The sequence below is a fragment of the Stylophora pistillata genome, chromosome 3, assembly GCF_964205215.1.
Source record: "Stylophora pistillata chromosome 3, jaStyPist1.2, whole genome shotgun sequence".
In the NCBI taxonomy this organism is placed as follows: domain Eukaryota; kingdom Metazoa; phylum Cnidaria; class Anthozoa; order Scleractinia; family Pocilloporidae; genus Stylophora; species Stylophora pistillata.
Window position 1 is genome coordinate 2,305,001 of NC_142521.1, and position 23,572 is coordinate 2,328,572.

Genomic DNA, 23,572 nt, shown 5'->3' on the forward strand with positions numbered 1-23,572 from the left:
TTTCGAGCGTCAGCCCTTCGTCATTCGCTCTGACGAGGGGCTGACGCCCGAAACGTCAGCTTTGAAACTCTTCACGGTGGTCAATTTACATTATCAATTTAGTTGATAAAAACAAACTTCCCTTGCTATTCTCACCGAGGCAGCACTACAGTTTCTTTAGAAACTGAGCCCCTTTATTCATTTATGGGTTAGTCAGTTGGGCAGAAAGATTAAAGTACAAATTCTTTCATAGATAAATTCTTGATTCCATGCAACAAGAGATTGTAAACAATTTCTAATCTCTTGCATGCATCTACAACAATAAGTACATTTTTCAAGCAAGAGAGTGTTTTTGAAACATGTTGGCATTATCGAGATCATTTAGTTATATTGTAATCATCATGATAATTTCTACAGTAGGTCAGTTGGGTGATGGGAAATGAAACAGTAAAAGGGAATATATGAAAGTAATTTTCGCAGTGATGAGTGTTACTTAAGTTGTAGTGAAAATAAGGCCTGAGAAAAATTATTCAGGCCTGTATGGGATTTGAACTCCTGACCTCTGCTATACTCTACCAGTATCACAGAGATTATTGGTTCAATTCCCATACAGGCCTGAATTTTTCCAGGCCTTATTTTCACTACTACTTAAGAAGCGCTCATCAGTACAAGGATTGCTTCCATACATATCTTAAAACTGCAGTGCACATATATGATTTTCATCTATTTAAATGAAAAGGGGATGGCTTTATCGCGTTCTTAGCCCAGTGTTCAACCAAAACACGAAGAGTATGCAAATTGATGGTTTATTTACCTTCAGTGTTGAATGGTGAAACTACATGTAAATAAGATACAGAAAGCGATGAAACGAAAACAGAAAACAGAAAATATGACAAGGTAAAAACAATAAAATAAAGGAAAGATGAAAACTTACATGGATGGTGCTGCAATGAATGATAAACTGACAAACTGAGGTAATAAAGTGAAACCTACCGAAACTAAAAAACGCAACACACGAGCTATCAACCGAACGGGCCTGGAAACTAAGCTGACCGAGTGGGTCCCAGGGCCCACTGACAAAAAGGCGGCAAAACCCGTAAGAGGCTTAACACTTAAACCCCCAGAAGAGATTACATGGGAACTTCTTATAATAACTATACATTATCCAGCAAACAGGTAATAAAAATACTCAAACTTATCAGGTAGAAGTTGTTATCTTGATCTAACACCAAATTCTTGTAACTAATAATAAGGAAATGTGTAGCAGCTAGAGGGGAGAGTTCACATTTAGATCTTGGAAGTGAAATGATTAGTGTCAATGAAATTCTTCTGAATTCCTCATGTAATTGCATTGCTAACAAATGCAAACAAGTCAATGAAAAACATCAGTCATGCAGTCATACAAATGAGTAAAACCTGTAGGGGTTTAAAAAATTTTCAGCAGAACTCAAATGGGTGATTGAAAGATTAGGGCCTGTTTACAGGGAAATGAGGGACCCCAGGTAGGTCTGATAGCCCACCTACCTGTGGTTGAAAAATAGCTTGCTTTTATACACAATCTTAAACCCGAGAATCCTGGAGTGAAGTTGTTGGTGTGCTTGTAAATACATAGCAAATTGCGACCCTGGCTGAGAGGGTTACCCTACCCGGCAGACTGGCAGGGCATTCACCTAAGCAGGTAATCCCACTATCATGTAAACATGATCAAGACAAAATATGAGATTATATGGACAAGCAGGTTACACCACCTAAAAGGGTGGGATACAGGAAGACTGGCAGGGCACTCACCTAAGCAGGTAATCCCACTATCATGTAAACATGATCAAGACAAAATATGAGATTATATGGACAAGCAGGTTACACCACCTAAAAAGGTGGGATACAGGCAGACTGGCAGGGCACTCGCCTAAGCGGGTAATCCCACTATCATGTAAACATGATCAAGACAAAATATTTGATCAGCAGGGATTTGCTAAAGCAAAGGCATAGAAAAAACCAGGAAAGATTTATTACTCGACGTTTCGGGGTCATCGTGACTCCATTATCAAGAGACTAGTTTAAAAACATGCAAATAAGGAAATGTTTTTATGCTATTCTTGTACCTTTCCTTATTTGCATGTTTTTAAACTAGTCTCTTGATAATGGAGTCACGATGACCCCGAAACGTCGAGTAATAAATCTTTCCTGGTTTTTTCTAAGACAAAATATGAGATTATATGGACAAGCAGGTTACCCCACCTAAAAAGGTGGGGTACAGGCAGACTGGCAGGGCACTCGCCTAAGTGGGTAATCCCACTATCATGTAAACATGTTCAAGACAAAATATGAGATTATATGAACAAGCGGGTTATCCCACCTAAAAAGGTGGGGTACAGGCAGACTGGCAGGGCACTCGCCTAAGCGGATAATCCCACTATCATGTAAACATGTTCAAGACAAAATATGAGATTATATGAACAAGCAGGTTATCCCACCTAAAAAGGTTATCTCACCTGCCAATGGTCCCCCTCCTCTACGTTAACAGGCCCTTATTTTTCCATAACAGGTATAAACTGTACTTCATAAGAATTTCTTTGCCTCGAACACATTCACACCAAATCTTAAATCTGTTTTAAAGCTGTTTTGTTAAACATAGTTTCAAATCGTTTTTTCATAGAAGGCGCTTAAACCGATATTTGTCGACTTCAAATTTAACACATTGGAAATACAAGTTAGTGAGAAATGAAACCTATGGAAAATTCAAATTTTCAGTTCTGTTTCTAATTTTCTTTCAGTTAAACCCATTTTGCCAGTGTGAATGAGGTATTAGGCATATTTCAATCATGTTCATTGATTACAGTCAGTTTACTGGCATCAATTGGCATTAATGGTGTATCAATGACCAATCAATAACCACAAAAAAGTAGTCACAAACTTCATAATAATAATAATAATAATAATAATAATAATATTAACAACTTTATATAAGGAGGGTAACACATGACAGTAATTCAACTGATGAACTAGTGGCCCTTGACTGGCACTCAAGATAATTCCTGTTGAGGGTATGCAGAGCAAATCTTACATTTTAATTTTTAGAGGCAATATTTGAGATAATGTAAATGGTCAATTCCACGTTGCGGACGTGACATTTAGAGGCAAAATTTGAGTATTAAATGTCTCCTAAAGCCAGATCCAAACTATTTGAATTTAAATGAGTCATGTCATAAAATTACCCCTGAAGTACCTTTTATTTTGCCAGAAAACATTTTGACTATCCCTCACAGATCCAGAGAAAATAATTTTTCAAAGTGTGTTGCGGATGTGACTCCTAAAACAACCCTTGATTTGAATTGCTTTTGGTTAGTTCAAATTTCCTGTGAATTGAAAACCTTTAAAAAAAACTGCATACACTAACTAAATGCAATAGTAATTGTGCTTCATAAATCTGAAAAGATATTATAGAAATTGCTTGTTACCATGGATTTATTAACAAAAATGTTATGTTGCGGACGTGACCAAAATTTGTTGCGGACGTGACATTTTGGGGATGTTCAGGAAAGAGCTTTTCATTCACCACTAATAACTTTCAGAGTAATGCCACTGAAGTAAAAATGCTGTTTTTATTACTTTTATCTGTAAATTGGGAAATAAATAACAAATAATATATAAGAAATAAATTATTATCAAAACGAAGTGAGTAGTATTTTATGTTTGTATCAAGTTTGTATAATTTCGAAAAGCGAAAGTTTCTTTGCAGCAAGATTTTATATCAATAGAAAAATGACCAGCTGTATGCTATTTGAATGACATGCTCAATGCTTAGAGCATGTACTTTTGTTGTAAATCTGCTGACCAATATTCCTTCCTTCTATGGTCTGTAACAAGTAAGTTAGTTTTCAAATGTTGCAGTCATAAATGGCAAAAACAAGTACCGAAAGGTCAAAATTATTTCGTAAAAAGTTGAGAGAAGATGTTGAAAAGTATAGTGTTTACAAATCAAAGGATAGAGAACGGAAAAGAAATGAAAGAAATAAGAAAAAGCCACTGAGTGAATCAGAATTGCAAAACCTAAGAAAGAAAAACAGAGAGAGAAAGAGAAAAAGCAGAATGAAAAAGAAGGCCCAAAACACAGAAAGTTGCAATGATGATAATGAAAATGTGCATGCCTATCAAACACCTCAAGCACTTGGAAAAGCAGTTGGAAAAGTCAAGTCCCAACTACCCAAAAGTCCAAGAAAAAGGAAGGCAGTAATCGCAAAGCTAGCCACCACGTCTGGCTTTGTAATTACCAAGCATAAAAAAGGCAACAGTGGAGGAAATAAGAAGCTTTCAGCAGCCACAATAAGAAAAGTACAAGAATTCTTCAGCAAAGATTATGTGTCCCGCCAGACTCCTGGAAAGAAGGACTTTGTCATTAAAAGGCAAAGTGGGAAGAAAGAGTATCTGCAGAAAAGACACATGATGTTTTCTTTGAAGGAGGCTCACTCTCAGTTTCAGAAGGAACACCCAGAGGTTAAAATTGGTCTGAGTAAATTCAGTTCTCTACGACCAGTAAATGTTCTCCCTTCATCAGATACACCTCGTAATGTATGCCTGTGCCAATAGCATGAGAACATCCGTCTCATTTGTGATTGCCTTTCCAAAGAAGTAGAAGACTTCCCAAGTTACTCTGGCAACTTCGTAGACAAATTTGTCTGTGACAGTAGCTCAGAGGAGTGTATGCTTGGTAGATGTCAAAACTGTGCGACATACATTTGGCTGGATGAAATCACAGAGAGTTGCAACGAGTCATGTCTGTGTGAACAAGTGACATGGAATCAGTGGGAGAGAGTGGAAGTTACAGTACCTGGTAAAAAGAATAAGCTCCCAAAAGTAGTTAAGAAAACAAAAAAAGTCTGCAAAGGAGGTACCATCAACGATGTCTTCATATCATTGAGATCAAAACTACCAAAATTTGTGGAACATGTCTTTGTTAAAAGGAAGCAATCTAGCTACTTCGAAGAGAGAAAATCAAACCTTCAACTCGGAGAGGCCATTGTCCAGGTCGATTTTGCTGAGAACTACTCTTGCAAACACCAGGATGAAGTTCAGTCTGCACATTGGAATCAACAACAGATAACACTATTTACTGTAGCTGTCTGGACAATTAATAAAGCCAAAGATGTTACCTGTGAATCACATGTGATTGTATCAGATGATCTTGAGCATGAAAAGACATCAGTGCTAGTGTTCATGTCCACAGTCCTTGAAACATTGGTCAAACAGAAGCATCCAGAGGTCACCAAAGCATACATTTTTTCAGATGACCCAAGCTCACAGTTTAAAAACAAATACATAGTGAGCATTCTCTCTAAACTTGCCAAAATTGTGCAAGTTCAGTGGAACTACTTTGCCACTTCACATGGCAAAGGTGCTGTTGATGGTACTGGTGGCACAATAAAGCGTCTTGTTTGGAATGCTGTGCAATCCAGGAGAGCACCCCTTGTTACAGATGCCAAGTCATTCCATGAAGTAGCCACTAAGCTCAATTCATCTGTTTCTGTCCATCTTATGGAGAAGAAAGAGATAAGAGATCGAGCTACTTCACTTGGCTTAAGCAAGTCCTTTAAAGAAGCTGTTGCTCTGCCAGGGATTTCAAGGTTCCATTGCATTGAGCCACAAATCAATGGGTTTGTCCAAAGCAAAATGTACTCCACTCAGAGCATGGTTGAAAAGGAAGGGGTGCCTCATGTCTTTCCCTTTGATTTGGAGGAGTCAGGGAGTGACAGTGATGGAAGTGATGCCAGTCATGCTGAAGTAGAAAGTGATACAGATCATGATGATATCAGCAGTTCTGATCCTTCTGTGGAAAATGATAGCAATGATGATCTTGTCCATAAGATCAGTGATATCGGTAATGAAGATGTGGAAAAAGAATGTCCAAATGATGGTGAGAAGGAATCATTCAAAAGTATTACCATCGAGGTAGATCACAGCCTTCCATCATACATGCCAATGAAGTTTGAGAGCATTCAGCCTTCTCCTTATAATGTACCTCTTCATACTTCCTGCCTGGTTGATGGTATTCTTAGTGGCCACATCAAGTTTCAGGGTAATGGCATCATAGATGATCATGACCAAAAATCTCTAATTGGGGGTCATAGAAATAGTAAAGAGAAGTACCTCACAAACTTCGTCATCGACGAATATTTATCAATCTTGAAAGCCACTTCAAAAAAGGTCTCTGTGATTTCATGGGAAGTTTTTCATAAATTTGTTATAAAGAGGATTTTTGCTGAAAAGGAAAATCTTCTCACTCAAGACCTCATCCTTGTACCTAGCAATTCAACAAACACTGAACACTGGTATCTTCTTGGAGTATTTCCCCAGATTAAAGTCATTGCTGTGGTTGACAGTATGGCTGGAGGTTTTGTCAAACCAAATGTAGAAGTCTCCATTAAGAAGATGTGGGTGCTGTTAAAGATGTTTGACAGTACTCTTGATGAGAAGGAGTGGCATTTTGTTGCCAACAAACCTGATGATCTTCCCCAGCAAAACAACAACTTTGACTGTGGGGTCTTTGTCACTCTTTATGCCAGATGCCTTATTGCCAACAGTACCATGTTTGTAGAATTGTCAAGCCTACAAAACTTCAGAAAACACATGGTTGCTGAGTTACACAAGCGAAGTCTCATTGCCATTTCTCCAAAAATCCAAATGGGAATGTACTATGCTGTTGACTATGTTAACAAATTCTACATCGGCCGAGCACTTGAAACCAACGACAAAGTAACCAAATTCCAGTTCTTACATGCCACTGGTGCAAAGAAATTTGATTGGCCAAGAAGTATTGATGTTGAATCAAAGCACAGCTCCTGTGTTTTTTATGGCCTTATCACTCTTACAGGGAATCGCCCTCTTGAGGTTGCTGAGCTCAAAGAAATTGAAGCTCTTTTTAAATTCATTATTAGGAAAGCCATGAATTAACCATATGGCTCATTTGTATCTCTAGTGATTACCTTTCATTCCATATTTGAACAATTTTAAGTCAAGAGGTTACAGTATTGTATGATACTCATTTCATGTTTTTTCAATAATTTGTTGAAGCAAAGAGGTTTGACTAACCATTGAATGACGATTTTGAAATTACTTAACTTTTAGAGATAAAATGCATTTTCTGATTCATCATTAAGAAGACCAATTAAATAGTGGTTTATACTGTTCATTTGAAGTTTATCCAGTGTGTACTTTTCATGTTCATAAATTTGTAAAAACTTTGATGATCTAGGTCATTTTGTACATCAAAGGGCATTTATATTTTGGAAAATTGTAAATAAGTGATAGCTTTACATATATATGTCTATAATTATCATTTGTTGTCATTAAATGTCAACATATCTTCTCATGTTTGAAAATTTTATGAGGTTTTTTGGGTTTTTACAAATGTGTCATGTCCGCAACAGTCACGTCCACAACCTAATATCTCTTAAATAGTTGACAAATTTGAGCAAGCTGGGGTGTCAAAATTATCATAATGCGTAACTATAAGAGCAGCATAAATAAGGCCTGAAACAGTTGAGAACCTACATAGAAATTAAATAAATGTTGCTCTGAATCATACACTGAAGGTCACGTCCGCAACACTTTTTATGTCTTTGTACGTCTGAGGCATTAAATGTTTGAGAATTTTTTTCTTTTTGGCATTGAAAGGCCCATCCTATTGAGTAGTTAAGATCTCAAAATCTGATTCATAGCAATCAATTTCTTTGAGATATAGCAATTTAGATATTGGTATGTAAAATGGCTTATTCGGTTACTAAAAACCCTCAAAAACAATGGCGTCACACACCCTGGGCGTGGCCACCACTACCAATCTAGATTTGGATTCTTATAGAACTATGTATAAGCTTTCATTAAAAGTAAGTTTGGCTCTCATATTTTGAATTTGAAAATCTGTCAAATTTTCATGTCTCATGTGGAATGGCCCAAATTTAGTTATGGTTATGGTTCTGTGATATGATGTAAGTAAGTAAGATGTGACTTTTCCGGAGCTTTCAAAGCAGTGGCATAAAAACACATAGGGATTAACTTGTAATTAAAAACCACATATCTTAAATTTCACACAGTAACCTAAATTTGAAAAATATTTGCGCTCATGGAGTGTCTATTTTTATCATTGTTGTTGCCTATAAAATGTAACATATTCAAGGGACTGTGTATCTCAAACAAGGCGTATTTAACGAGAAACCACTGCCAGCAGAAGAGATCGATTGACTGGTAATCGACGACCATCGTTGTTATTTAATTGATTCATCGATTGCCATCGATTCTCGATGCGATCGATCACAATTAATAAACAAAAAAATTGCGCGAGAGAATGCCCATCGATTACCTAAATCTAAATCTAAATGTCTAATCTGCAATAATCATCTATCGTCATCGATCATCGATTGTGGAGGCCCTGTTCCAGCTACCGAGGATATGTGAACTGATCCAATGATGAACGCAGACATCAGCGTTTACATGCTGTTTTCCTTGCTTACCTTATCACGCCACTAGCAGTTTCTACATATAGCTTATCAACGAATCACAATAAAAATATCGGGAGCTAGTGGTATGCTTGTGAATACCTGTCTTTTTGGTTTCTTCCGCCTGTAAACGTGAGAGGTACACATTTGCTTCGGCTTCGGATACATTGGATCCCAAAACTACGGTTGGACTCTCGTCTTCCAGCTCTCTATCGTCTAATTTGGACGAATCAGGCTTTTCGAATTTTTTTTCGATCGTATCTGGTTCTTTATATCCAACTTTCTCCTTGAATTGCGCTATGAAAGAAGGCGTTTTAGGCTTCAAGTACGATACATTTTTACCCGCCATTATGAAATCTAACTAGTTACCAAGCTTTTCGCATTTAGATTTATTTCCGCTGGCCACAAAGATTGTGGAATAAAAGGAGGGTTTCTCTTCGTTTGCGATCAGGTTCGAGGGTAGAAAGAGAATATTGAATATTGATCGAACTTGAAAATCTTAGGAATATTGAATATTTACCTGAAAAATCTACGGAATACGGAATATTTCGATAAAACACACGCAAAAGCGAGAATAGGGAGTACTCAGCCAGCTTAATAAATTTATTAATTAAACGAAATTAAAACACAGACTACTCAATGATGCTCTCAATCAATACTTACTGTTTGTTGCAAACGCTCACGTTTACCAGCCTAGCATTCTGGTACTTCATGGTAGCAGAGCAGTAATGTTTTTGACGCCCTTCTCCCGTCTCCATCAGGACTTTGTCGTGTACGCAATGAACTGTTTGTTTTTGACGCCCTTCTCCTGTCTCCATCAGGACTTTGTCGTGTACGCAATGAACTGTTTGTTTCCTGCGGTAACCACACCATTGTTAAGCTGTCTTTGAGCGACAGAAGAAACCAAATGGCTCTATACTGTGGACAGGGCAATGCCTCTGGTAATCAAGATGGCGTGGTCTCTTCTGCGAGGTTGCGTTCACCTCATTGCCATGTGAATATGGGTTCATCGTTGATTGTATGCGACACTAGAAACAGGTCTGTTAGAGTTATTTCCAACGGAAAGCCTTTCAAGGAACTTTCAGCTGTTATACATCCGTATACTCAGCTTTTTAACCTTGATCACTATCGAGAAATTCCTAGGAAGAGTTTACCGAGTCATTCGCAATAGTCGACAAGCTTGTAGAGTTTCTGATAACTTGGCGAATGCAAACAAAAGAAAGAATTGGGCGCGTTTCAACTCAGGGACCTGATCAAATTAACCCACATTGCACAAGGAAATCATTCCTGATCTGATGCACGAGACCCTAGTTAAACTCGAAAACTTTTTGAATGAGCTAGGCGCTTCTGATCTGCTCTCTCAAGTTCGCCTAACGGCCATGGTTACCCTTATGGTGGAAAACTTTTTCTCTCTGATGAGTAAAGACGACCCGATGCCTACACAGTTTGAATATGAGACGAGACGAGCTACTTGTGTGAGAGAACTCCAGAAGCGCATGTACAGGGGTCACTTCCATTATTACACGGGCCCAAAAAGCTATTACCCTGATAAGGTTATCAACTGCAGACGTCCACCTGTGAACGATGACTTGAAAAGTGAAATGAATCACCAAATGGAGCGGTTGACGTTAGAAGACAAACGGCAACTGCGCGAGTTTTCTTCGACATTTGGCGCAAGTGTAAGGCAGCACACTGTAAGAGATAAGAGTAAGGAAGAAACCGGTTGTTTGCTTTATGCAGTATCTTTGGATCTACAACGAAGAGAGCCTGGATCCACAGTGCCACACACCTCTTTCCTTGGTGAGTCAGCGTCGAGTTAGGCGACTGACAACCCACTGACTGTGCAGCTGCAAGATGAAGTTCTATTTGCGACTCGTGATGTTGTTTCTGTGAAGCATGCAAGACGGAGGGAACAGTTCAGTTTTTTTCTTGCCATGGTGATGAAGGATCTACTGGTGAATAGTACGTCAGCAACAGAGTTGGAATTTGCTGAAGAAACAGTGGATTTTCTTTGGCTTGGTAACAGCAATTCAGACAATAGTCTTATCTTCCAAGAAGCTTATAGGAACAACAAGAACTCCCCATACTCAATTATTGATAAGGTCGACATCGATGTCAGCACCAACGACTCTGGTATTACATTGTACGAGCTTCCAAAAAGCAAAGTGGACCGCATCGAACGGAATTTACAGGGAGGAACAGATAGTGACATTGATGGTGATAATGATTCCACATCTGAAGAAGAAGAAGACGATAGACCTCCGCGTGAATGTTACAATACCAGGAACAGTAGAGCGGCAACACGACTTAGGCTTAGTTAGTTTCGTTAGTTAGACTCGATCAACTCGAAGGCTGTCCATTTTTATGTCCATTACGTCTTTCCGTTACAGATGTCGACCCTTGTTGTCATTTTAATTTGTTGACACTAGAACATTATTATGTTGTTATGTTTTGTTGATATCGTTGATCAGACATTGCTGTTTTATCGATTTATTCCGCATCAACCATCTTGACTTGTATGAAGTATCAGATGCAGTAAGTGTAACATGGTCGAGGTGGGTAATAAAACCTCCATAAAATGAATAACTATTGGCTTAAGTATCAAGTAAAACTTAGCTTCTACCTAGCACTTAAAAACTAAAATAATAAGGAATATCCTCCGAAATATTATCAAGGAATGGGAATATTCACCCCTGGAGAACAGCGGAATACGGAATATCTTAATTTGAAATATTCCCCTTCTACCCCCGATACCAAACTACATTCGATTTGAAAAACCGCTGACCGCCAGTATATAGCTGCCCATTTCATAGGAAGCAGGGATGGCGTAGCGGTGAGAGCACTCGCCTCCCACCAATGTGGCCCGGGTTCGACTCCCGAACCCAACACCATAAGTGGGTTGAGTTTGTGTTGCTTCTCTTCTCTGCTTCGAGGGTTTTTCTCCGGGTTCTCCGGTTTTCCTCCCTCACCAAAAACCAACATACAGCTGATTCCAGCTGGCTGTAAGCTGTGCTCCAAGATCACACATGGACCGTATAGCGGCTGCCAGAGGCGCCATTGTAAGCTTTCGGTTTGACCTTGTTGAGCAGCGTCGTTGCAGTACTTTGTGACGGCGATTAGCACTGAGAATTATTATTATTATTATTATTATTATTATTATTATCTCTATTATTATTATTATTATTATCTCTTGATTCTTCTGTCCTGTCACCATTAGCGCCGGATCCAATCCAGGTTCTGAGGCACCAATGGGTTGTCATGGTCTTCATTCGATCGATAGAACTTTTCGGAGGATGTGGCTTGATCCTAGGAGGGTGATCTTTTGAGGTTCTGTGATGTTGCTTTTTCCTGGTATCTTGTCAATGTGTTTTTCAATACCTTTCTTGACTACTCCAAGTACCCCGATGGCAACAGGCTCTGTTATTGTTTTCAATCCCCACATTTTCGTAATCTCAATTTCCAGATCTTTATAATTGGACAGTTTCTCTGCCACTTTTACTGATGTATTTCGGTCGGAGGGGATCGCCATATCTATCAGCATGCATGTCTTTTCCTGCTTATCTTTAATAGTGATGTCAGGTTTATTAGCTTTGATCGTTTTATCGGTGTGCACTTGCATATCCCAGAGAATGGTAGTTTTTTCATTTTCTGTAACAGTTTCTGGTTGGTGCTCGTACCACTTATCATTTGCTTTGATGCTGTAATGCTTTAAGATCTTTCAGTGCATGTAAGTTGCGGCGTTGCTATGCCTTTTGATATATTCTGTTTTGACTAACTCCGGGCATCCAGATAGAATGTGGTGGATGCTTTCATCATACCTATCACATAATCGGCAGAGCGGGAAAGTTCCGTCTTTGATGATTTTATGGTGGTATAATCTGGTAGCTAAACTTTGGTCTTGAGCTCCTATTATATTATTATTATTATTATTATTATTATTATTATTATTATTATTATAATTTCAGTTTCTCCCTTCCTTCGATTCTGTTCTTTCGTTTTTCGCTACAGGAATCGATCAGCTGGAATTAAAAACATTTTGGACGGTCTTGCGGAATGACTTGCATTTAAAAAAATCCCACGCACCACGCCTCACGCACCACGCCTCACGCACCACGCCTCACGCACCACGCCTCACGCACCACGCCTCACGCACCACGCCTCACGCACCACGCCTCACGCACCACGCCTCACGCACCACGCCTCACAACCGCCCAACCTATGACACATTGACTGTGTGGTGTGATCCGGAAATGAAATATTTAAGTTAGTAACAATAAACAAGTACCAAGCAAATACTGAAATTAAGCCTCACGCGATGAAAACAACACCGCTGGAGAAAAATTGGATTAATAAGATCGATATAAAAATAAACGTAACTTTTTATGAATACTTACACAGCCAAACAATTGCTTCCATTACCTCGTTAAACAACGAAAAGTAACCATGTTATCAGTCTATTTTCTTAATAATAAAACTGGACTTAAAAAATGTAATACCGGGCGTCGAAAAGTCACATCACCGGAAGTAAATACCGCATGCATCCCATGTGCTTTTAGAACATGATCTTTTGGTTGATTAAGAAAAGAACGCTTTACTATTGTGCTTAGTTCATTGAAATGAAAGTTAGGAGCGTCTTTAAGGTATTTTTAGAAATAGGGATTTTCATAAAGAGGTTTTTTTGAAAGATTGCAAATCTGCCACTGTTTAAAATAATTGTATTTACCCCGCACAAATAAGCTCACTTCCGGGCAAAAATTGTGATTGACCCAAATTGTAACCCGATGTTTCTCGGTTCTACCTATTGTTTTTTTAGAAATATCTTAGTAGTTCGACATTCGCACTCGAATACACAGTTGTGTTCAAAATGATGATAAGGAGAAAAGGTAGAACGGTGGAACAGTGGAACGGTAGAATGGTGGAACGGTAGAACGGTAGAACGGTAGAATGGAGGAACGGTAGAACGGTGGAACAGTGTTTCGGCGGAATGGCTGAATATCTTAAGACGCAAAATGATGAAATATCCTAAAACATGGAATGCCTTTTTTGTTTGAAACAAAAGTCTAATAAAGTTGAAATGTAATAAAATAAGAAAATTATTTACAATAAGCAGGCGAAATTAAAAGGAGCACAGGCACCTCGGCGGTTCAAGTCGGCTTGCTATCCCTAAACTTTTGTTTACTAACATCTGTAGCCTGGGGGAAACAAAAAGCAGGGTGCGAGCGGTTGTGGCTCTGGAGGCTGACTTAAGAAATGATGGTATCGACGCTTGTGTTGTTTCGGAAACTCTTCTAAACTGATCTGCCCGACACGGTGGTTAATATTCCGAAGTATAAAATCTACAGAAGAGATGGAGATTGGTGTAGACGCGACTTAAGGAATAAGAGAAGAATTGCTATTTATACTAGGAATAATCTTTCAGTCATTGATGTTTATCGCTCTAATTTATACGAGTTTATTTGCCTGACGTTGTCGCTGTCGAGTGGGAATCGCATACTATTATCTATTATTTACTATTTATCTATTATTTATTATTACTATTATCTATTATCGCATACTATTATCTGGTCTTTATCACTCCCCGAAGGTAACACACCAGGAATGTGATTTAATGGATTATCTAGCGAATTTCTTTGATACAATGCTTGACAAACACCCAAACATTTCTATCGTCTGCGGTGGCGATTTTAATCGCCTGGATCTCACGAGAATGAAACGCATTACTGGTTGGAACGCTCTGGTGGATTTTCCAACACGAGGGGATTCATTCCTGGATAATTGTTCTACAAATAGGCCAGATCTCTTGGAAAAACTTACCCTAAAAGGATGCTAATAAATACGGATCACCTTGGATTTGTCGTTCCAGCTGGCAAGAAACTTAAGCCTATTCGTCAGAAAGTGCAATTTAGGGATTATCGTGAGGACCGGAAACAAGCTCTTTATTTGGCTCTAGCTTCGGAATGCTGGGAGGAAGTTTTGGAGGCGGATAATATTGAAAAAGCGGTGAACATCCTAGAATTGAAAATCCTGTCAAGTATCAACAGGTGCATGCCTTTACGAACGGTTACCTTGTCAACGCGTGATCCGAGATGGTTGACACCTCTAGTTAAATATTTGCTACGAGTCAATTCTCGCATCTCGGTTTTACGCATCGATCAAAATAAAGAACTTACTAGAAGGGTGTCAGAGGTTATTGGCGAAAATAGAAGGATGCATGTGCTTTTGGAGGGCAAGATGGGGAGTAAAGAATGGTGGAAAAATGCAGACTTGATATCTCAACGCCGGCGATCCACAAACGTTTCACTGGATAGTGAGACCGCCCAAGGCTTGAATGAGGTTTTCGGTGAACTCTGTACTGACAGCGATTACGTTGAGCCAACGTTACTCGAAATTAGTCCTGAAGTGAAAGTCCCGTATGGCAGGCCGTTCGTAGCAATATTCAATAATTCTTTCATTCAACCATTCAACTGCAATTCAACCGTTCAATTCAACCCCAATTCAACCATTCAACACCCCCATTCAACCATTCAAGAGTGTATTCAACTATTCCACCCCAATTCAAGTATTCAACTCCGCATTCAGACCCGATGGTTGCAGGACTAAGTAACCTGGCACAATTACACGAAAGACCTCGTAAGACCTCTGTTATGTTTACTTGGAAATGTTGTACACAGGAAATATTCCTTCGATTGAAATATTATACACAGTAAATATTCCTTCGAGTGACATTTATAGCAATGTAACATATTTCTTCAGACAGGTTCAATGAAAGAGTTAAATCAAAACTGAATTAAAAAGACCGAAAAATTTTGTTGGCTAGAGATACACACTAACATGGGCTGCCTGTGGTTTCCCAAAGTTCTTTGCAGAAGTTCCTCAAGTGTTTCAGAAGATATGTTGTACGATGGTCTCCTGGGTGAAGAAATATTTGCTTGTCTGTTTGAGCCCAAGTTAGCGACAGTTGTTGTGGTAATGGAAGCTAGAAACAATAAATGGTTCCAGCCTTGTAAAATATCATCAAAAGCGGACGTAATTTTTTGCAACTGTGTTTTCTCGTGATGTTCAAACTGGAAACAACCTAAGTCCAGCTTTCTTAACGAGGAGATTGTTTTGTCAAATGTTACGGCAGGCTTTTCCAATGGTTCCACCTCGAAAGAAATCTTACATAACTGAGTCGTCTTGTTTAGGATGTGTTTTAAAAACTAGGTATTTCTTTTAGCTCAAATTGCTGTGCATCTGCCGCCATCTTGCTTTCTATGATAACTTAGGTTTCAGGCTCCAGCTCGGACGTCTTTCGTGCCAGGTTCCCCAGTCCGCCAGCTGAATGGTTGAATGCGGGATTGAATGGTTGAATGCGGGATTGAATGGTTGAATGCGCGATTGAATGATTGAATTGGGATTAAATATTTGAATGGGGTTGAATAGTTGAATTGGGGTTGAATAGTTGAATTGGGGTTGAATAGTTGATTTGGCGTTGAATGGTTGAATAGTTGAAGAGATTCTTGAATGGCTGAATGGGGGTGTTGAATGGTTGAATTGGGGTTGAATTGAACGGTTGAATTGCAGTTGAATGGTCGAATGGAAGAATTTTTTAATATTGCTACAAACGGCCTCCCATAGTCCCGGAAATTAGTGAACGATATGAATGGAACACATTTAATAGTATAAAGAAGACTGCAACTGGTCCTGACCGGATCCCGTATTGGGTATGGAAAGACCAAGCTCATATATTCACTCCAATTATTGCTAGACTTTGGAACTTGTCTCTCGCAACGCATCAATGGCCTAGATCGTGGAAAAGAGCAAATATCAATCCATTGCCAAAAGTTGATGTTCCAGTCACCAGAGGAGACTTCCGGGGATTAATGTAACACCTGTCATCGCAAGAGCCCTGGAGAAAGCAGTGTATAAGATTCACGCTCAGCGGCCGGTTCAAGAACAGCCGCTGGATAGGCAATTTGCGTACAGAGAAGGGGGGAGTTGTACGGATGCTCTACCACTTATCCAGAATAAGATCTGCAAGTTTCTTGATGATCCCAAGTGTAAGGCAGTGCGAATGTTCGCTATGGATTTTAACAAGGCCTTCGATTCTGTGAGCCACCAACTCCTTGCTGAGAAACTTAAGAGTCTGCCACTTAACCCGTATATTATAAACTGGTGGTTAGGTTTTTTGCGAGATAGAAAACAGAGAGTTATTTTCGACAGTTCCTTTTGTGAGATACGATGAAATATATGAAGTTCATATATTTTGAACTGCGGTATTAGATACATATGATGTACGATCCTCGCAGTAGATAGCGCTATTTAAGCAATAGCGAAAATCAGACCTGAAAAAAAAAAAAAAAATCAGGCCTGTACGGGATTCGAACCACTGACCTCTGCGATACTAGTGCAGCGCTCTACCAATTCAGCTAACAAGCCAACTGGGAGCAGGTCGTTAAGTTGATTCGTAATAAACCCATGAAAGTGATAAATGAGATACAATGAAATATATGAAGTTCATATATTTTGAACTGCGGTATTAGATACATATGATGTACGATCCTCGCAGTAGATAGCGCGAGGATACAATGATACAATGAAATATATGAACTTCATATATTTCATTGTATCTCATTTATCACTTTAACGGGTTTATTACGAATCAACTTAACGACCTGCTCCCAGTTGGCTTGTTAACTCAATTGGTAGAGCGCTGCACTAGTATCGCAGAGGTCAGTGATTCGAATCCCGTACAGGCCTAATTTTTTTTTTTTTTTTTTTTTTCAGGTCTGATTTTCGCTATTGCTTAAATAGCGCTATTTACTGCGAGGATCGTGCATCATATGTAAGTTCCTTTTGTGATTGGAAAGCTGTAATCAAAGGCACAATCCAGGGTAGTGTTTCAGGACCGTATTTGTTTAATATATTTCTTAACGACCTGGAGATCAAAGTAGGGAATGAGACACTTGATTTTCAATATGCTGATGACTGTACGATTATTGCTCCAGTTTTTCATGATATGGATCACTCGACAGAATTAATAAATTAGTTTGTACGGTGGGCAGGCCAAAATAGAATGAAGTCAAACTCTGCAAAATGAAAAGAGCTTATTATGTGTAAAAAAGGATACACTGCCGATGCCTACAATAGTATCTTAGGCAAACCACAGTCTAATGAAATCATCATTCTAGACCTCACTTTTCAGCCGAATTGCAAATTCAGCTCTCATCTTAAAGAAAAGTTATGTAAAGCTAATAAATCCTTATATATCGTCAGGTGCCTGCGAAAAGAAGGCTGTAGCCAAGCAGAGGTAGACCATTTATTCTCATCCATAGTTTTACCTAATATTACTTATGCTTTATCTGTGTATGGGGCCTCTGAGTCAGATCTTACTGTAGCCCAGCAGTTTTTAGACCGATGTTTTAAACGCAGATATACATCTAAGAAATTAGAGATACATGAGTTACTTAAAGTGCGGGATCACAGAATTCATAGGAAGGCTTTTGGTGGTTCGGGATATTGAGCGAATTTCTCCGAGACCAAGACTACAAGATACAAATTAAGAAATAAATCTTACGCTATGCCAGCCATTAACACGGACCGTTTTAAGAATACATTTTTCGATAGAATTATTTTTAAGTATAATGTAGATTCGTGAATAGTGTACATTTTCCAGTTAATTTTTTGCATTTATTTCCATAGTTAGCTCCTTTAAATTATTATTATATTACTATTGTTATCATTATCATTGTTGATGTTATTTTTTGTTACCATTTAATTGTTGATTGAAAGTCAGTCAGACAATATATTCTCGAATCATCTCAATTTCTATTTCAAGAGTACTCATAAATATGTGGGATTCGGCAGGTCAGTCTGTTCTACATGTGAGGTAAATATTCTGCTACACTACCTTCTAGCATCGTTAAACAACCTCTAGTCCTTTTCAGTGCTATAAAAATTGTGCTATGCCGGTGGCCATACACAGTCTTTGACTGTCTATTTTTTTTTTCTTTTTTTTTTTTTTTGTGCTGCCCTTCTAATATCACTTAATAGTTTCTGCTACTAACCGATAGTTTGGGTTAAAAAAAAATAGATATTTTGTCACAAGTCGTCTTCTAGAATTTTTAGCGTTCAGCCTCGAGAGTGGAAAGGGAGTGTATTTTGATACGTGATCATCGGTAAGTCAATGGATAATGAAAACGGTGTAATATATTTTACCGCCTACCATGTTAAAAGAACTCTCAAATTGATGAGATATTCCGCCATAGTTATCAAATTACTGCCGATTATCGACCAACAATCGTTCATTGAAAGGTATATAAAGAAAGATCTATGTCACCGTATGATTTACCATTTTTAAAATCTTGAAGCGGTCATCTTTTCAAAGTTACCTGCGCCAGTTGATATGGTTCACAATCACATGGGTGGTGCGTGTCACTTCCCCGTTGACGAAGCACAAACGTCTATTATGAAACTTCGAGAATAGTGTGTAATTTCCGTGCTAATCAATCGACCCCAACTTTTCCGTTCATTGACATTAAATAGATGCCTTGTTTTGTCTGAGAATTATTATCCCCCCCCCTCCCCCACAACTTCCTCTTAATTTGGTATGCTGTTCATAGAAACATGTAGGCTGAAAAGGAGAGAATTAGGGCTCCAGAAAGAGTAAAAAATCAATTGAAGGACTGACTTAGAAGAATATGAATTTTGTTTGTTTAAAGGGGAACTACTCATTTTAGTTGATGATCAAGTGAACAGTTTAACTTTCTCGCCGATACAAAGCAATAGTTTCGTACGAAACCTCGAAAAAATAGTACCCTGATTATTAAGCAAATTGATTGCGTGGCTTAGTTTGTTTTTTATCATAATTGTGTCATTGAAGGCATGCTTTGTTTTGTCTATATGGCGATTATTTTAAGCCCACATTAACTCTGAGTTTTCCGTATATGGCTGGTCTGTTATCGTAAGAGAAGGAGAAAACCATGAGATCTGTTTATAAATTCAGTCTTTATTTCCTTTTATTTTCTTGATTAGTGAGTATACTGCAGATATCAATTTCTAAGAAGTCACAGAGTGAAAAAAAATAGAGATATTGGTCTTTTTAGTTCAAGTAAGTTTATTCTTAAGAAAAACAATTGCTTTGTCATCAGAATTCAAATTCGTGACCTTTGAAATAAGCTATTTAAGTAACGTAATGAGACGTATTATTTCTAAATGGTTGTGTTAGTCAGTACAAAATATATGGAGAAACTGGACAACAGCAAACTTATTCTTGAGTTAAATCTGTCAAACTGATATTCCACTTAACTCTTTGTCCGATTTTTTCTGTGTAAGTTTAGTTAAGTTCCTTTGTGTACTAATATGCAACCAGCAACCGCAGGGCCACTGATTTGCGACAGTGGCAGTCTGTGGAAACTGTGTTATTGTTTATCAGTAAACCTGCTGCGATATTTTACAGTGAACTTTTACGACTTTTGGGCAACTTCGGAGATGCACATGAAACGGAGTACTTATGCTGCAAAACTTGAATTAAACTGTTCCAGTATGTTTAAGTGAATTGAAAAACATGTACCTTTTTTCGGATGGCAGAAAGGCGAGATCAGTTGGAAAATGAGGAAATTTTAAACCGTATATCAAGTTATTTCCTGTTCGAGGAAAAATGGACATAAATGCCCTAAGGATCGAGGAAAGAGATGCTGATTTAAATAAAAAGGAATGAAAAACGAATGACAGTAGTTTAATTTCAAAGTTACAAAACGACTTTAAAACATTATCGTTGCTTTGGATCCCTAGGATCCTTAAGTGTTCGGTTTGCAGTATAATATGATCCCTTAATTTGTATCTTTTTTTAATAGCTTTCTGGGTAAGTCTTCCTCAATTTCCCATAACTTCCTATGTATATATATAATTCCGCAAAAGAAAAGTAATACCATCTACAGAAAGTTTCCCTTTTATCCCCATATATTTCAAGAGCTTATCAGTAAGCATGCATTTAAAAGCTTTCATTAATATTTTTTGAAACGTGTTAGGTAGACTCATAAGCGCCAATGATGATTTTTTCTCTCGTACGGTTCCTTGATAATTGGCCGCGATGAATGCACCGTAAGAATAAAAAATTACCCAAATCTATTTACTTGAATTTTTCGAGATGAACACTACTATTATCGGCTCCACTATCTGTCTATTATCGGTGTTCATTAGCTTGCATAATCTAGCAGCTGAAATAGCGTAAATTAAGTTTCCGCAAATGGGTTTTTCCCGCAACTGAAATAAAAAACAAAACTTGCATATGTGGTCAAAACTTGGTTTTTTTTCAACATTTTTGAAATGTTAAACCAAACAGAGAGAATAGGGCAATTTTTATCACAGCTGGGCTTCTATGCAAATTTTAAGATCACATGTAATCCCAGAATGTCGTTATTTTGCCATTTTTAATTATTTTCACGTTAATTATCACGTTCGCTTGCTGTGTTTTTCACTTAAGATGAAAACGAGACACATTTCCACAATCCCATAAAATATACTTTTGGTATCATTCCGCCGCGAGCTTTGAGGCCTTTAATAGTCTGCAATCCTTTAGCGCATTTGCGCCCTTTAACAATATTTGGGAAAAAAAATTCTTACTCTGTATCCAAACTTGTGCCATCACATTTTAAAAAGTTTAATTTTGAATCTCAATTAAAAAGTGTTTTAACATCCTTTTTCTTATGGCTCGAACTGGCAGCTAACCCTAACAGTATCACTAGCAAAAACATTTACAGGGTTTCCAATCTATGGACAACAATTGTCTCTGCAGTTTTACCGATCCATTACGAATATTTATAAAGCTATTTGGAATAGAATTTTCGCAAAATTTAGTGCAAAAATCAACTCTGAAGCATTCTTCTATTCTCTAAAACGTGGCATATTGTGGAGAGAAAATAAGCCAGAATATGACCGTAATTAAGGGCAGTTCTGCGTGTAGATTATCGGTATTTCAATCGATAACTACCTAGCCCGTATCAGTTGTATATCTTATCTCTTTGAGGACAAAATGATCTTAACTGTAATTGAAATGCACTTTGACCACAAGAAAACACACATTTTAAAGACGTGAAATCGCTTTCTCGCATTTAACAAAAGCGCTAAATTATGCTGCCTTTCATGTCTATTCGAAGAGTGCCGCGCTTCCCGCAGATCAAATTGGTCTTCAATGTTTAATATCGTCGACGCCATAACGATAACTGTATTGAGCCGCATCCTATTTGTCAAAAAATACACACAGCAAGGTAGTGGTGGAAGTCTGAAGCTACACACCAAGTAGTATCATAAACACTAACCTGATTTATCGTCTCCTTTTGAAATTTCATTGTTTTTTGCAGCGCATCCAGTTCTAGCTTTCCTGCTGAGCACCGGCATGATCAATGTATTCTTTTGATCATCATTTGCCACGACTCAAGCCAAGACAGCTGCTTTTTTTCCACTTCAAGGAGCAATTACGCGCCTTAAAACCCAAAGAAACATTTTTAAAAGCAATTGAAATTAGTGATACGAAAGCTTTTTTTCTACGTCTGACTGAAATACATTAGCATTGCAAGAGGCCCTGAGATGACTGTAGCGAATTTTTTATCCTGATATTAGCTATAAGAGAGGCATTTAGAACGTAAATTTTTTTCTACGAAATACCGATCACCTTATTGGTGATCAATAATCTGATTCTTAGTATCTTTATTTTTTTTATCCTTTCTCGCCCTGTTTTCGGTCTCATCTTGCGAATTCCAAACCACAATTTCAAAACAAAACTCATTTGAATTGTCGCCGTGGTGCGGACAAGAATTTACCCCGACCTCCACCGCACATACACCACTCAGTCTGATTTACGCAACAATGAATAATTCCTTTGTCTTTTCAATTCAATCCGCAGACTTATTTACTCTGACCTTATTTTACGCCAGAATTGATGCAGACAGATGTATGCTCGCTTTACGTAAGAAAGCTACAATCGTATCGAATATCACCCGGCTTAAAGCCTCCAGCTTTTAGAAAGTTCTTCGACCCTTCATACAAACTTCAGTTGTGCTCGTAAATACAAATGGAAGCATCGGTTTCGTTGCGAGAAATAGAAAAACATCATCATGAAATCTTGATAAAATCCAGGAAGTTTATTCAGAAATTTAAGTTTACTCGCACGTAAATATATGCAAACTGGATTTATGCAGGTAAAGCTCAATCTAAAACCACATCAATTAAAACAAGATATGATGTCACGTTACAAACAGACACGCATGAAACAAAATTTCCACTTGCTTTCCTTCAAGCGTTGACCGGCTTTTTTGGCCTTGGTGGTGAACAAATAACGTACCTACGAAGAAACTAAATATTGACCGCTTCCTCTGAGATATATTTGAATAACATATTTCGTAATGAAATGGCATGTTTCTGTGAAAGCAAGCAGTACATATATTACGATTACTCAACGACTTCCTTCGTCAGAAAAAGAATTGCATTATTTTACAGTCTGCGTCTGAAAGCGACTGTTTGTAAATTAGTCGAACTCGGATCAAATGAGTTACTTTTGCATTGAAGTACTGAAAGAGCCTGTAATGGATGTCGCAGATTTTTTCTTCATGTACCTGTCAGAAATTCGTTGACATGTTTTGTTTCTCTTACAAGTTTTATTTTTAGCTCTCACTGCGCGAATATCCAAAAATTGCAACTTTTGTAAGTCGTATTTCCCTCCCTGTCCTGAAAGACAGCGGGAGAAATTCTTTGTCGAACGTAAATTATTTTTCCCTTCGCTGCGTGGCTTCTCTCTCAAGCAGGTGAAAACAAATATATTTTATTGTCGACGCTAATTCGAAATTGCGATAGGTAACAAGGACGCAGCAAGGTTAGCTAAGCTTTATCTCAAACAGCAAAATCATTACTAACAAAGAGCTATGAAATATATTGCAATCTTCATTGAAAGCTCGTTATACAAAATTTAAGCGAAGGAGGAACACGTTACTCTCGATGATTAAAGACGAAGTTAGCAAGATCTTTATTCATTAATGAAAGCCTCTTTATGACTGAGGAGGGTCCACAAGCCAAATGAATTTAAATACAAAAATTAAAAATGGACTAATTAATAGTCACGTCAGAAAAGA

At 38.1% G+C, this 23,572-nt stretch overlaps 2 protein-coding genes and 2 pseudogenes across 3 annotated transcripts in view; 2 read left to right on the plus strand and 2 right to left on the minus strand.

The window, feature by feature from the left end:
* LOC148734077 (uncharacterized protein KIAA1143 homolog) overlaps positions 1-8,930 on the minus strand; it is a 9,700-nt gene extending 770 nt beyond the window's left edge. Inside the window, exon 1 of one of the 2 annotated variants that reach the window (XM_088753433.1) lies at positions 8,571-8,930. In XM_088753433.1, the coding sequence (XP_088609559.1) occupies positions 8,571-8,817 (247 nt within the window). In that variant the 5' untranslated portion in view covers positions 8,818-8,930. The remainder of the gene's footprint in view (positions 1-8,570) is intronic. The other variant, XM_088753434.1, reaches the window with a different exon arrangement.
* Positions 3,877-6,927, plus strand: LOC148734078 (uncharacterized; annotated as a pseudogene).
* A 2,012-nt stretch (positions 8,931-10,942) lies between the features above and the next one.
* On the minus strand, positions 10,943-23,571 carry LOC148734079 (uncharacterized). The gene is made up of 2 exons (XM_088753435.1): positions 21,767-23,571; positions 10,943-16,356 (listed from the first exon to the last, which is right to left on the minus strand). The coding sequence occupies exon 2, from the start codon at positions 12,085-12,087 to the stop codon at positions 11,734-11,736; it is 354 nt and encodes a 117-aa protein (XP_088609561.1). The 5' UTR covers positions 12,088-16,356; positions 21,767-23,571; the 3' UTR covers positions 10,943-11,733.
* On the plus strand, positions 17,510-18,105 carry LOC148734080 (uncharacterized; annotated as a pseudogene).
* Position 23,572: the final 1 nt, after the last annotated feature.